The following is a 13,077-nucleotide window of genomic DNA, read 5'->3' as shown; positions in this document are numbered from 1 at the left end:
TCCCACCGCATCCCTCCTCCTCTGCAGCAGCTTCTGCATTTGGGTCCCTCAGGTTCAGTGGTACTCACTGTGGCACTGCACCCATACGTTACCTTCCCGACAGGTCGGTCCCGTGTACCCGTGCAGACAGAGGCACTGGCCGTTGCGAGCGTTGCAGTAGGAGCTGCTGGGGGCACACTGGCAGGGCAGGCTGCAGCCGGGGCCATACTCGGTCGGCCGGCAGTCTGGGGAGGGACAGGGAGGTGCTGGGCTCTGGGGCTCAGCCTGATGCTGCTGCTGGGCAGGATGGAGCAGGCACTTCCCGCTGAGCAGCAGGCAGAGCCTGTGGGGGAGCCTGAGTGCAAGCGAAGGCAGAGGTTTTGCCTTTCCCCCCACTCCTGCTGTTGAGCTCTGGTGATACAGGACATCCCAAGGCTAACAAGGTATTCCTCCTGCATGTGATCCTCAGCCTTTTGGCTCTGGTGAGCTAAATGTGAGGACACTGGAGGCTGGGGGAGCATTTGCATTCAGATCTGACTACAAATAGAGGCTGGCGAGGTGACCGCTCTTGAGATGCCCTCTCACTATTCTGGGGGACACGCACAAAAAAAGAAAGCCCCCTTCCATGAGAATTTAGCTCCTCAAGAGGGGTTTTGCATCCGCTTTAGGACTGGGGCCCCTTTCCCACCTTCCCAAGCACTGCTTTGACTCACCTGAGCCGCACTTGAGGCCGGTTTTCCCCAGGGGACACAGGCAGTGCCCGGTGGCTGGGTCGCAGGACGCGTTGCCGACGCAGTCGCAGAGCTGCTGGCATCCCTCACCGTATGTTCCCTCCTTGCAGCCTGTTTTGAGAGGTGAGATACGGCACATGCAGTGCGAGATCCCACCTTGGGATCCCGCCTGTTCCTGGGAGGAGGACGGGTACCTGTCTGGCAGCGCTCGCCATGGAGCCCGGCGGGACACCGGCAGCGGCCGGTGACGGGGTCACAGCCTGCTCCATGCTCACAGTCGCAGCGCTCCTGGCAGCCCACTCCATGGAAACCCGGGGGACAACCTGGGATGGAGTAGGGTGGGGAGCTCGTTAAAGCACTGCTGGGGTGATCCCAGGCTCAGCTGTAGCTGTCTCTGTAGCAAAGCCTCCATCAGCCCACCAGAGAGAAGCAGTGAGCCTTTCTCTTCGAGCAGAGACCAGATGTATGCAGCTCTCTCTGAGAGTGCCCAGATGCATGGAGCTGTGCTTAGTGGTCCCAGGCAGGGCTACCTGCTTCCTGCAGCACATCTGGTTGTGGAGCACAGTGGTTCAGCTCCAAAGCATTTACTTGGCTACCCAACCCTAAGCTGTGCAGTGGTGATGTGCGTGCTCAGCTGCACCCCTGTATAGTGAATAGAGAATAGAAATTACCTTGTCTGTAACTACTCTTGTTACCTGGGAAGGATTCGCTGTGAACACTGGTAAGAAAAGAAGAGCCCAGCACTGCACACAGCCATGTATGTGACTGCAGCAGGTCACAGCTTGCTCCTATGGTCCTGCTCTCTAGATAAGCTTTAGAAAACAACACCCCTTGCAAAGGCAGGGGTGTTTCTGCTGCCACAACTCACTGTGCTCGCAGAGGGGCCCGTAGTGCCCCGCGGGGCAGCGGCAGGCTCCAGTCCCTGGGTCACAGGAGGCATTGTGCAGGCAGGAGCAGCGGAGCTGGCAGTTGGCACCGTACGATCCCGGTGGGCATTCTGCAGGGAAGATGCAGTGAGGCATCCCTGACCCCCTCCTGTGCTCCAGAGGGATGTGACGGGGTAATGCGGAACAGGCACATTTGGGGGCAACAGGAATTGGACCCAGTGTGGAACAGACTGAGCGGGCTCAGTTACTGGGCCAGTGCAGGACCATGCATTGAAGCCAGGGTTACCTGACTCGCAGGACTCTCCAGTCCACCCGGGCGCGCACGAGCAGGAGCCGTTGGCTGCGTGGCACAGCCCCCCATTGCGGCAGGAGCAGGTCTGCTGGCAGCCCACCCCGAACCGGTGCTCCTCACAGCCTGCGGGACCAGAGGCACACAGAGCACTTCGGGCAGGAGCACCCAGCACAGGCAGAGCTCTCTGGGTAAGGAAATAGGTTCCCACTCAGGACCTTTTCCATCCCACTGCCTGAACGCCTGCATGTACTGGTGATATTTACCTTGCTCACAGGTGGGACCAGCTCTTCCTGGTGGGCAAATGCAGTCTCCGGTGACAGGGTGACAGGTAGCACCTTCCCCGCAGGAGCACACCCATGCACAGTCCTTGCCGTAGCGACCAGCGGGACATGCTGGAGGGAGGGAAAGCTTGAGCTGCCTCGGTCACACCAGGCGCATGTGGCTGGAGAGGGAAGACTTCGCAATGGAAGGTGAATAAAGCCATGGGGAGGCAGGAGGAGTCCACAGCCCTGTGCAGCGTGGCTGACAGGCTAAAAGAGCTTTAGGTTTCCTTCTGCTGAAGGAGTGAAGCATTTTTAGCAGCAAGATGGCAATAGAGTGATGCAAAGGCTGATGTGTCAGGCCCTTCACAGTGGAGAAATTATTTTGGCATAGAACAAACAGAGGAAGAAAATGTTTCCATGGTTAAGAAAGACAGTAAATGAGACGCATTCCCACACTGCGGCACTGCATGAGCCAGGCTGTGCCAAAGCAGGGTGCCGTAGCTGACAGTGCAGGTTGTAAAGTGACACAAGGAGCTGCTCTCCAGCTGATGGAGCAGTGCAGGAGTGTCACCACAACACTCCTCACCACCACAGGGTTGGCCGTGTGCAGGATTTGCACCCACCACCATTCACCTCCTGTCAGCTCATCCCCGGCTGGGCCGGGCACTCACCAATGCTGCAGTCAGCGCCGATGTAGCCCGCGGGGCAGTGGCACATCCCCGTGGCAGTGTCACACAGGGCCCCGTTCTTGCACTCGCATGGCCTTTCACAGTTACGGCCGTACCACCCAGGGGAGCACTCTGCGGGAAGAAAGAAACGGTGCCTAAAAGGGAGAGAACCTGGTGCAAACACCTTGGAAAAGTCCACCACGTGCATTCACAGAGGTACTTCATCCAAGAGGAAGCAGACGGCTCTGCTGGAGGTGGGTTTGTGCCAGGCTGGCACAGTCCACAGGTTTCTGATCCACTTTGAGCTGCTCCAAAGCAGTCATGAGTCAACCAGCTACAGCAACGCGCCAACTCACACACAGACATCCCTTCCATGAGCTGCTTGTGGCAGATGTGACCCAGACATCACAGGCTCCTGCAAGCCATGCTCAGGTGCCTCTGCCCTCCTGGTGGCACACACTGACGTGCAGGAATGCGACAGCTTCTCCCATTCAGCAGGAGCCAAAGAAACAGAAAGCATTCCTAAGTAGTCTCCTGGCAAACAAGCAACAACGCCAAGCAGCTTTGGAGTGTGCAAAACCTCTCTGCTGAACATATACCTGGGAAATATCCTCCAAATCTAAAGGAAAATGGCAAAAGTCCCCAACCTGAGCACAGATGAGGGTGTTGTTTTGTTTTCATGAACTCCTACTCACAATTAGCCAGTGAGTGGCACCACAGAGGTCAGAGCCTCTCGTCTGAATGCAGGACCAGGCTTGGACAAGGCAGCAAGTGAACACTTGCCTGGATGGCCTCAGCTCCCGAGCTGCAAGAGCTGGGTAATGAGTACATTAAGAGCTCAGAGTAGAGTAAGAGGAGACCTTAGCCATGCCAATGAGGATAAAGGCAACCATGGCAAGAAACCAAGACAGGCAGCCCAGCAGAACCTGTGCTTGAGGCCACACCAGTGAGCCACACTCCCCAGGCTGCGGCTTTTCCAGCAATCACCCCAGTGCCATTCCTGTGCCGGGGGTAATGGCTCAGCACCAGCACCAAGCTTTTGGGACAAAGAAAAGGGTCTCTGAAGCAGCAGAGGGATGGAGAGGACTCACCCAGCTGGCAGGTAGGGCCATGGAAGCCAGGGGCACAGACGCACGCCCCGGTGACTGGGTGGCACTCCTGGGTGGCTCTGGCACACTGGCAGATCTGGCCACAGCCCTCACCAAAGGTCCCCGGCAGGCAGGCTGTTAGGAGAGAGGGCACCAAACTCGGATGACGTAGCAGGAGCTATCCCACCCCTCTGTGCAAGGCTTCTCCCCTTCTTTATTTTAAACCAGGATTTAGGAAGCCCTTTAGACAGCGAGAGTCCTCTGCCAGCCAAAAAGCAAAGGGACCCACATGCAAATGGTCTCTTGACTCCAGGAAAGACTTGGATTGAAAAGAAAACTGAGTACTTAAAGGCATTAGCTGCCTTTTGCAATGCTAGCCTGACCTACCCTCATAATCCCACAAGCTCCCATCCCCACACACACAGACATGGCAAATACACCCCTGTTCTCTGGGTAAGGAATGTGCTCACATGCCTCTGGCCCTTCCAGACTTGCTCATACCCACAGGAGCTCATTTTAATACTGATTTATTGCTAATCCTCTGGACAAATACATAGCTCTGATTTCCCACTTGGCTCCCTCTGCTTTGCTAACATTGTGCAGGCATGCACTCAAGCTGCCAAGACACAAGTTGCTCCTTGGCACCGCTCGCTGTTGGGGTATTTTTTTTCCTTATTTTCCTTTTTTTCCACTCTATTTTCTGCAGCAGTTGCTTGACCCATCCCATCCCGGAGCCTGTCAGCAGAGGTGGAAGAGGCTCGCTCCCATCTTCATACCCTTTTCACATGCAGAGCCTGTGAATCCCGGTGGGCAGCCGCACCGGCCCGTGATGTGATCGCAGGGTGCTCCCCGCGGACAGGAGCAGCGGCTGGCACAGCCCTTCCCGAAGGAGCCCGGCAGGCAAGCTGTGGGAAAACAAGCAAAGGGATTCTGTTGTGGCTGCCCCATCCCTGGCAGCGTTCAAGGCCAGGTTGGACACAGGGGCTGGGAGCAACCTGCTCTAGTGGAAGGTGTCCCTGCCCGTGGCAGGGGGTTGGCACTGGATGGCGTGTGGCTGTGCCATGAAGGGATGCTGCTGTCTCACCTCTCTCACAGCGCCGGCCCCTCCAGCCGCGGGGGCAATCGCAAGCACCAGTAACATGATGACAGGTCACATTGTCCCCACACTCGCAGTGCTCTTCACAGCGTGCCCCAAACAGCCCCTCTGGACAAGCTGCAGAGATGCAAACACGGGAGAGATGACAAGTTACACAAAAAAGGTGATGTAGGTCTTTTTTCACTGCAGTTGCTGCAGGCACACACTTGATTTCTGTCCCTTTCACTCCTGCCAAGCCAGAGCAGTGCCGTGACAAGACCAGTGACATCTGCCACCTACAAAGGCATTATTGTTATTCTGCTATGCCATTGTATTATTATGGCAAGCACTGTGGCAGGAGCCAGCGGCTCTTCTCTCCTTTGATTTGGTGGTGATGGGCAGCACCAGCCATCCTGCCCGGGGACTGCCATCCCTCTCCCACCCCATATGTGCCATGGGGTGGGAAATGGTTGCATGGGCCAGACCTCAACAGATGCCCACTGTGCATGGGAACCTGAGTGTCTCGGCAGCATCACCAGTCAAATCCACTCAGGGTACACAGGTGCGAAGTGTAATGCTCGCGGTCACCAATTCATTGTGAAAGTCTCTCTTCAAGTGCACCACATGGTTTTAGAAGTGTTATTCCTGGCACTGTCCAACAGGAGCTGGGTGCCAGCACAGTGTGTTTGAATCATCGTTTAGTTTTGCTGCTGCTTTTTCTGCTGTAGAAGCACCTGGTTTGTAACGCAGCAGCAGAACAATGTGTGTGCAGTACCGGCACTGTGCAGAAGTGAGCACTGCAGGAGCAGAATCCGTGAACCTCATTTTCACTTCTGCCTCATGAATGAATGCAGCAAACTCGGTAAGTCCCTGTGCAACTGTCCAAACAGGCTGCTCGGCCACGCAAGGGATGAGTTTGTGCATGTAGCTGTGGCAGGAGGTGGCTGCTCTGTGCGCACAGCTGGGCAGGTAGCGACACATACACAGTTTGCAGTACAGCTCTGTGGGAAGTCAAGGGGGAGACTTGAGTGTTAAAACCCCCCAAACGTGTAATTTCTGCACTTGTGGGTGAGTTTTTAAATTAATTTATGTTGAAAGAAATACTAAAAGTGAACCTGTGGGTGAGCTCAGTGCGAGCATCTACGGGCGGGGCGAGATAGGGAAGGTTCCCTGGGTGTGATGGTCAAAAACAGGGACACTTGAGAGCCAAAACCTCCCAATGCCCGTCCTTTGTAATGTCCAACCCAGCAGCTTAATGCTGCCTCATGATGAGGGACCTTGGCACTGGGAGTTCTGGGTTTTGGAAGAGCATGACATGACTCTGTGAAGGGACGATGTGCCTGAGGATGTAACTGCTCGCCCTTGGCTGGCAGCAGAACCATCTGCAACCTCTGGAAGCGGAGGCATGGCCAGGCAGGAGAAGCTGAGAGCCCTTTGATGAGGCTGATGGCAGATATAGCTGCAGTCGGCAGCTCCCTTACGCCAGGCTTAGCTGACAAGTAACAGCATTGGACTAGGACATGCCTTTTACACTGTAATATAAGGAATATGCCAGGCTGAGGTGCCATGACCCCTGAAAGGGAAGAAGCTTGTGGATCTCTTCTTGATGTGCTGATACTTGATGAAGTCCCTGTTGCTGCTCTTAGTAAGGTAAATAGCCTTTTCAACACTTCCTCATAGTAAAGGGATTGCCAAGGTATGTGTTACATTTAAAGATAAGGTGAGCACAGGGGCCTGCCGAATGACAGATGTAATTATTTGCTGGGGCTTCAGACTGAAGCCAGGGATTTAGGGTGTGTACAATCAGGGAAGTGTAGAAGAAAGACTGGAAAGATGATCTTTTGTTACTCTTAAACTAAACAGGACAGAGGAAGCAGCTGCCCTGCCGCGTGTCCCTGCTTGGAGGCTGTGCCTCTGGGGATCCCATTCCTCACCCCAGCACCACTGCAGGGTGCTGTGTGGCCTCTCTGTGCACCATGGTTTTTAGAACAGCCCTCAAGGGAAAGCAGAAAGCACAGTGATGGGCAAAGCCAGGGCACGCAGCCGGAATCACAGCACCCGTGAGGCCTCTCTGCAGTGTTCTGCTCTGATGCAGAAGAAACGGAGCACTGATGCAGCACCAAGACACTGATGCAGCACCAATGCCGCACCAGGACACTGATGCTGCACTGCTGCAGTGCCAGGGCACTGATGCAGCTCTGACGCAGCACTGATGCTGCACCAGGGCACTGCTGCAGCACGCCGTGCCCACGTCTGCCCCCCGTGCCCCACTCACGGCTCTCGCAGCTCTCTCCGGTCCAGCCGGGCTGGCAGGCGCAGAGCCCCGTGCGGCGGTCGCAGAGCCCCCCGTGGTGGCACTCGCAGCGCTGCTGGCAGCCGGGCCCGTGCTGCCCCTGGGCACACTCTGGGAGAAGGCACACGGTGAAACACCACCCGGACACCCACCACCCCAAGTGCAAACCCCTCCACCGCGTCACGGGTGCGCACTGCATGTCACCGCCAGCCTTCGATGGAAAATAGGTCCAAAACAGGTCAGGTTTGTGCTAGAGCCCATTTGTGTGCGCTGCTGACACATGGTACTCACCCTGCTCGCAGGCCAGCCCCGTCCACCCTGCGGGGCAAGCGCAGAGCCCCGTGGCAGGGTCACACGTGCCACCGTTCTGGCAGAGGCAGCGCTGGTGGCAGTTCTTCCCATAGGAACCCGCCGGGCACGCTGAGGAAAAGCAGGCAAACACCCCAGTCAGAAAACGGCTCCGAAGGCAAACAGCCTCATCTAAAATGAAGCTGTTAGTGCTTGCAATGAGAGGCAGGGAGAGGAGCTCATGACCCCCCGAGCTGCTCAGCTGCCCCATAAGGACATTTGGTGTTTTAAGTAGTGCAGATAAGAGGCAGTGATGACACGTGGAACTGGTATGTCATCTCTTTAGAGCCTCCTTAGCTCTGGTGGTGGCAAATACACAAAATAAAAGCGGTTGGGTGAGTTCAGCAGCCAGGAAAGATGCTCAGTTGGTCCTGATCTGCAGAACATCTTCCTCTCCTCGCCCCAGACAGTGCCAGTGCTTGGCAGATAAAAAAAGCCATTTCAGCACATGAATGCAGTTTCCCTGAGCTGAGCCTGAAGGCATCACTGACTTGGTGTCTGAATGCTCAGATGGCCAAGCTGCTTCCCTCTGTGCTACTATAAAACTGCAAATCAGTGCAATTTCTGGTGCTCTTGGAGCAGGCAACCTTTTGGCTTGTCTCTCAGTGAATAAATCAGGAAGGCTGCACAGCTAATTGTGATCTCAGTTGCAATCTGTCCCTGCTATTGCACTGTCTCTGCTTTTTTGTAGTTGCTACTCACTGAAACCTCCAACACACCCAGAGAAACGGTGTTATCCACGCACACTGGCAGGGGAAGCAGCAGCCTGGGTTAGGAAGTGACCATAACGTGTTTTACCTTGCTGGCACATGGGTCCCGTCCACCCGGCTGCGCAGAGGCAGCGGCCGCTGATGTGGCTGCAGGTCGCATTGTTGAGACACTTGCAGGTCTGGCTGCAGTTCTGGCCGTACCTGTTCTCCGGGCACGCTTTGTTGGAGCAGAAGCAGGCAGGACTGTTAATGGGTATGAATTACAGCAGCCAGACTGTTCCCAACCATCCCAAATGCCCTTGTCTGGGAGAGGAAACAACCCTGGTGCGTCGCTGCAGGGGACGGCTGCATAAGCTGGGTTTTATAGTGGTGTAGTCTACAGGTGGCTGATGTCCAAACAGGGACACACACTGTCACATCCTTTTGTCTATTTGGAATCTGTTTTGCAGGATGCTTAAGCTCTCACTGCATTCAACAACAATGTGCTCGGCCCCCCCAGTCCCTCCCCAAAACCAAAACTTCTCTGCCATGCAGCATTAACTTCACATGGGGGAACAGACCCCCAGACCTCTGCTTTCTACACCCAGAGCACTGGGGCTGCTCCTGCCCCACTCCACCCCACCCCAGCTGCGGGGACCCCTACCCTGGGTGCAGCGGGGCCCATCCCAGCCGGGGGCACAGTGGCACTGCCCTGTTACATGGTCACAGTGGGCGCCATTGAGGCAGTCGCAGGCTTGCTGGCATTCCAGTCCGTAAAATCCATCAGGACAGGCTGGGAAAACAAAGGAGAAATCCCCACAACATGCCTATACAGAGAGCTGGAAACCTCCCGGCAGAGGAGATGCCTCTTGGTGGCCTTTTTAGCTGATATAGTGCCGCACCAGTGTGACAGACACCTATTAGTGTCTCTCCCCCTGTGAGGGCAGCAGAATATCAGACGCATGTCCACTATGGATGTCCAAGGACCAGGACAAAGCTGTGGTGGGTCAGAAGAGCCATGGCATTAGGTTTCTGACCACCAAGAGGCCAACCAGGCTGATGGGGGAGCCAGGGACCCCCTTGTGAGGCTGCTCCAAATGCAATGTGTGTGCAGACAAGGCAGCTCTGCTTTTACTCCTTGTTTACATTCTGATAGCCTTTTCTTATGCTTTCCTAGACCTTTTCCCTTCCAAATTAAAACCAGAGACTCAGCAGCTTGTGGACATGGGGTTTTCCCCATGGATTCTCTTTGCTGCAACAAGATAGTGAAGCCAGACCAGGAGACCCTGCTGCAAAGGGACCATAGCAGCGCTGGGTTCCCACATGTGGGTACTCACGGTGCTCGCAGAAGGTTCCTCGCCAGCCCGGGCTGCACGTACAGGCCCCGCTGACGTGGTCACAGGCAGCCCCGTTGTCACACTGACACCGGTGCCGACAGCTCAGCCCAAACCATCCTTCCGGGCACTCTAGCAAGAAAGAAACGGGAATGAGGAGCCTGTCCACTCCTGGTGCCCCCGGAGAGCTGCGCTAAGGCTCTGAATGGAATAATAATGTCTGCCAGCTGCTTTTTATAACAACCAGTGGGCTCTACCCTGCCCCTTACAGATGTGCACCCATCCACCCAACCACCCCCAGGACAGGACCGGGCCGGCAGTATCACAGACAGGGCACGGGGACTGGACTTTGGGACTGAACCAAGGAGCACTGCTGGAGACATCCGGAAGCCTCCTGGCCCCCCATGCAATGCCTTTGCCCTGGAACACAAGCCTGCAAGTGCTCGGGTGAAGGAGCGGCAGCACTCACTGTGTTGGCAGCGGCTGCCCGTGTAGCCGGCCTCACAGGAGCACTGCCCCGTCTCCGCGCTGCAGCTCCCGTCGCTGTTGCTGCAGTTGCAGGTGTGGGCACAGTCGGGGCCCCAGCGACCCACGTCACAGGCTGAAACACAAGAGGGAACTGATCCACAAACAGCGTGTGCTCCACTTGCTCAGCTTCCCCAGTGAGCAGAGCTGTGGGCACAGCGCTGCCTTCTCCTCAGGGTGTTAGTGCCGCTGATTACAGCTGATTACTTGGGAGCAAGGACAAACACAGCTGCTGGTCCTCAGAAAACCCGGAGGACAGTGAGAGTGGGTGTTACGTTAGCATGTGTTTGATGGGAATTCATTCTACAAGCAAGCCCAGTGCAGAAGGCAAGTGGGACCCGGTGGCACTTGCAGGATAGAGTGGAGAAACCTAAAGGATTTCAGAGAGTTTTCTGGCAGAGGCACAGCATGAAGATGCCAATGAAGCAGGTGAGAGCGTGGCTTTGCACAGGTCAGTGTCTGCTATTAGTGATGGGTAACAACGGCGGGTACGATACCTCTCTGACAGTTGTACCCCGTCCATCCAGGGGCGCAGCTGCACGTCCCCGTCACGGGATGGCAATGTCCCTCATTCCCACAGCTGCAGCTCTGCTGGCAGTCAGCGCCGAACCAGCCGGGAGGACACACTGCCAATGCAGACAGGGACTAACTGCAGGCGGCTGCTGGGACACCGCAGTGAGGGCTGTGCTCCGGCTGGACCACGGTGTGCTCCAAGCATCGGTGCCCAGCTCCGGGCTGAATGGGACGAGGGGCTTAGGGTTTTATTCCCTTTCTGCTGATGGAGAAGTTACCACTGTAAAGATAGGACTAGAGGGGCTTCAAGGGAAGAACCTAATGCCCTAAAGTGTGAGGCAACAGGGGCGTGCATGATGCTAAGACCTGCTCTGAGGAGCAGCGATGCCTGGTCAATAGCAGGACGCTCTGCTCACTAGAGCAAGTGCTCCAGGTCAACCTAAAGAGCCCCTGTCGCAACAAAAGACACTCATTGAGGTGTGAGGGACCCGGCAGCAGCAGCAGCACTCACCGTCCTGGCAGCGCTGGCCGGTGTATCCGGGCGGGCACAGGCAGGCTCCGGTGGCAGGATCGCAGCGGGCACTGTTCGCACACTCTGGACATATCTCCTGGCAGCCTGGACCCCAGCGACCCTCGGGACAAGCTGGAGCATGGGCAGAGGGAGAGGACACAGCCATTGGGATCACAGCCAGGGGTAAGCGGGAAGCATCTATTTTCTGGTGCATGGAAATGGGTTCCCTTTCTCATTCCTGTCTGTGCTTCATCAAAACACGGACTTCAGTTTGGCAATACGTGGCTATGAGCAAGGGCAGCATTGCTTTTTTTGTTTTATAAACAGCGTGAGAACCCTCCATAAGTGCTATTCTGAGCTCACTCCACTGCTTTCATGCCAATTTCAGATCCACATCTACTTGTGAGCAGTTACAAGGGCTCCTTGCTAGGAAATGGTGTTGCTGGCAAAGGGTCTTTGCATCTGCTGTCACACTGCTGGACATGAGTCAGCATTCCCAGACCTGCTTTTAGCTGCAAAGGAGAAGCGAAAGGCTAAGAACTGAGAAAACTGGGGCAAGAATTCTTGTTCTACTGCTCCTAAGCTGCTTCAGGGCCTCGAAAAAAGGCAGTTCAGGATGTGTGGTAAGCACTGTGCATCTGTGGGTTTATTGCTTGGTCAAACTATTAGGAACGGGACATCTTTTTATCTTCCTGCAGCTGTAATACTGTATAATCATGTCAAAATCTTTAAATGAGGATGCTCTAGTTTTCTAGCTGTGGCTGCCCCATCCCTGGCAGTGTTCAAGGCCAGGTTGGACACAGGGGCTTGGAGCAACCTGCTTTAGTGGAAAGTGTCCCTGCCCATGGCAGGGGGTTGGAACTGGATGAGCTTTAAGGTCCCTTCAACCCAAAGCACTCTGATTCTATGATTCAATGCTAAGGACTGCAACAACCAAAAATATCTCCATCTTTTTTATTGCAAGTTTACTTGTACTTCACCCAACAACAAAGCTGAGGCTGTTGTTTCACGACTTCCCATCAAAAGCTGGGTTTATTCTCGTTTCCCATGAAGATGATTCTAATTGCACTCGATGGTTTTAAGGCTCATTTTAGCACAAGACCAACAGCAGCCAGGCTCCTCAGCCCTACCCCGGTGCACCCGCTGCTGCTGCCTCCTCACCTTGGGCGCAGTCGTGTCCCGTCCAGCCGGGCAGGCAGCGGCACTGCCCCGTGCTCCGGTCGCAGGGCGCTCCCCCGCAGGCGCAGGACTGGCGGCACCCGGCCCCGAACCGCCCCTCCGGACACTCTGCATCGGAAACAGCCATGTGAAAACCACGCTTCCCAGAGCCGGCTGCCCATAGACCTGCACCTCCTGCTCCGGGAGGGAGAACCCAGCTGGGAAAGGCTCCCGGGCTGCAGAGGAAGACTGTGCGCATGGGGCTGGATGTGGCCACTCTGTAGCCACACGGGTCACCTCCAACCTCAAACCTGTCACCCCACTATCTTGCGTAGATGTGACTGATCCCATGCCCAACAGCTGAGGCCAAACTGGTCTCCAGTCTGTGAACATGGTTCTGCAAGCTAACCGGGCAGCAGCCACAGCACCCTGCAGGCACTGAGGCAAATGGCTTAGGAAGGATGTGCCTTCACTCTGCATCCCACAAACTGTGACTTGAGCTACTCTGGTCTCCCTGTGCTGGGGTGCAGAACACCAGGTCCACAACCCCTCAATTCGTATCATTCCTTGACTTTTAGAAGATGCTCTGAGGGCTTGTTACTGTCCTGGTTGCCTCCAGAATCTGGAAGCCAGGCTTTTAAGAAGCAGCAATGTTTGAAGGAGGTTTATTGGTGTAAAGCAATAAAGAAGGAGCATCCTCATCCACAGGAGGAGTGAATGCTT

General features: G+C 55.6%; 1 protein-coding gene across 1 annotated transcript in view; it reads right to left on the bottom strand.

The window, feature by feature from the left end:
* Positions 1-13,077, bottom strand: part of MEGF6 (multiple EGF like domains 6) — an 82,727-nt gene that overhangs the window by 2,354 nt on the left and 67,296 nt on the right. The window contains exons 19-37 of the mRNA XM_030507992.1: positions 12,358-12,483; positions 11,197-11,328; positions 10,670-10,798; positions 10,117-10,248; positions 9,651-9,779; positions 8,978-9,106; positions 8,423-8,551; positions 7,568-7,696; positions 7,259-7,387; positions 4,993-5,121; positions 4,685-4,813; positions 3,912-4,043; positions 2,824-2,952; positions 2,153-2,281; positions 1,884-2,012; positions 1,579-1,707; positions 905-1,033; positions 693-821; positions 93-224 (exon numbers count right to left, since the gene is read on the bottom strand). Coding sequence (XP_030363852.1) covers positions 93-224; positions 693-821; positions 905-1,033; positions 1,579-1,707; positions 1,884-2,012; positions 2,153-2,281; positions 2,824-2,952; positions 3,912-4,043; positions 4,685-4,813; positions 4,993-5,121; positions 7,259-7,387; positions 7,568-7,696; positions 8,423-8,551; positions 8,978-9,106; positions 9,651-9,779; positions 10,117-10,248; positions 10,670-10,798; positions 11,197-11,328; positions 12,358-12,483 — 2,460 coding nt within the window. The remainder of the gene's footprint in view (positions 1-92; positions 225-692; positions 822-904; positions 1,034-1,578; positions 1,708-1,883; positions 2,013-2,152; positions 2,282-2,823; positions 2,953-3,911; positions 4,044-4,684; positions 4,814-4,992; positions 5,122-7,258; positions 7,388-7,567; positions 7,697-8,422; positions 8,552-8,977; positions 9,107-9,650; positions 9,780-10,116; positions 10,249-10,669; positions 10,799-11,196; positions 11,329-12,357; positions 12,484-13,077) is intronic.

This window comes from Strigops habroptila, chromosome 16 (genome assembly GCF_004027225.2).
Source record: "Strigops habroptila isolate Jane chromosome 16, bStrHab1.2.pri, whole genome shotgun sequence".
In the NCBI taxonomy this organism is placed as follows: Eukaryota; Metazoa; Chordata; class Aves; order Psittaciformes; family Psittacidae; genus Strigops; species Strigops habroptila.
This window is presented reverse-complemented; position numbering and strand designations above follow the sequence as displayed.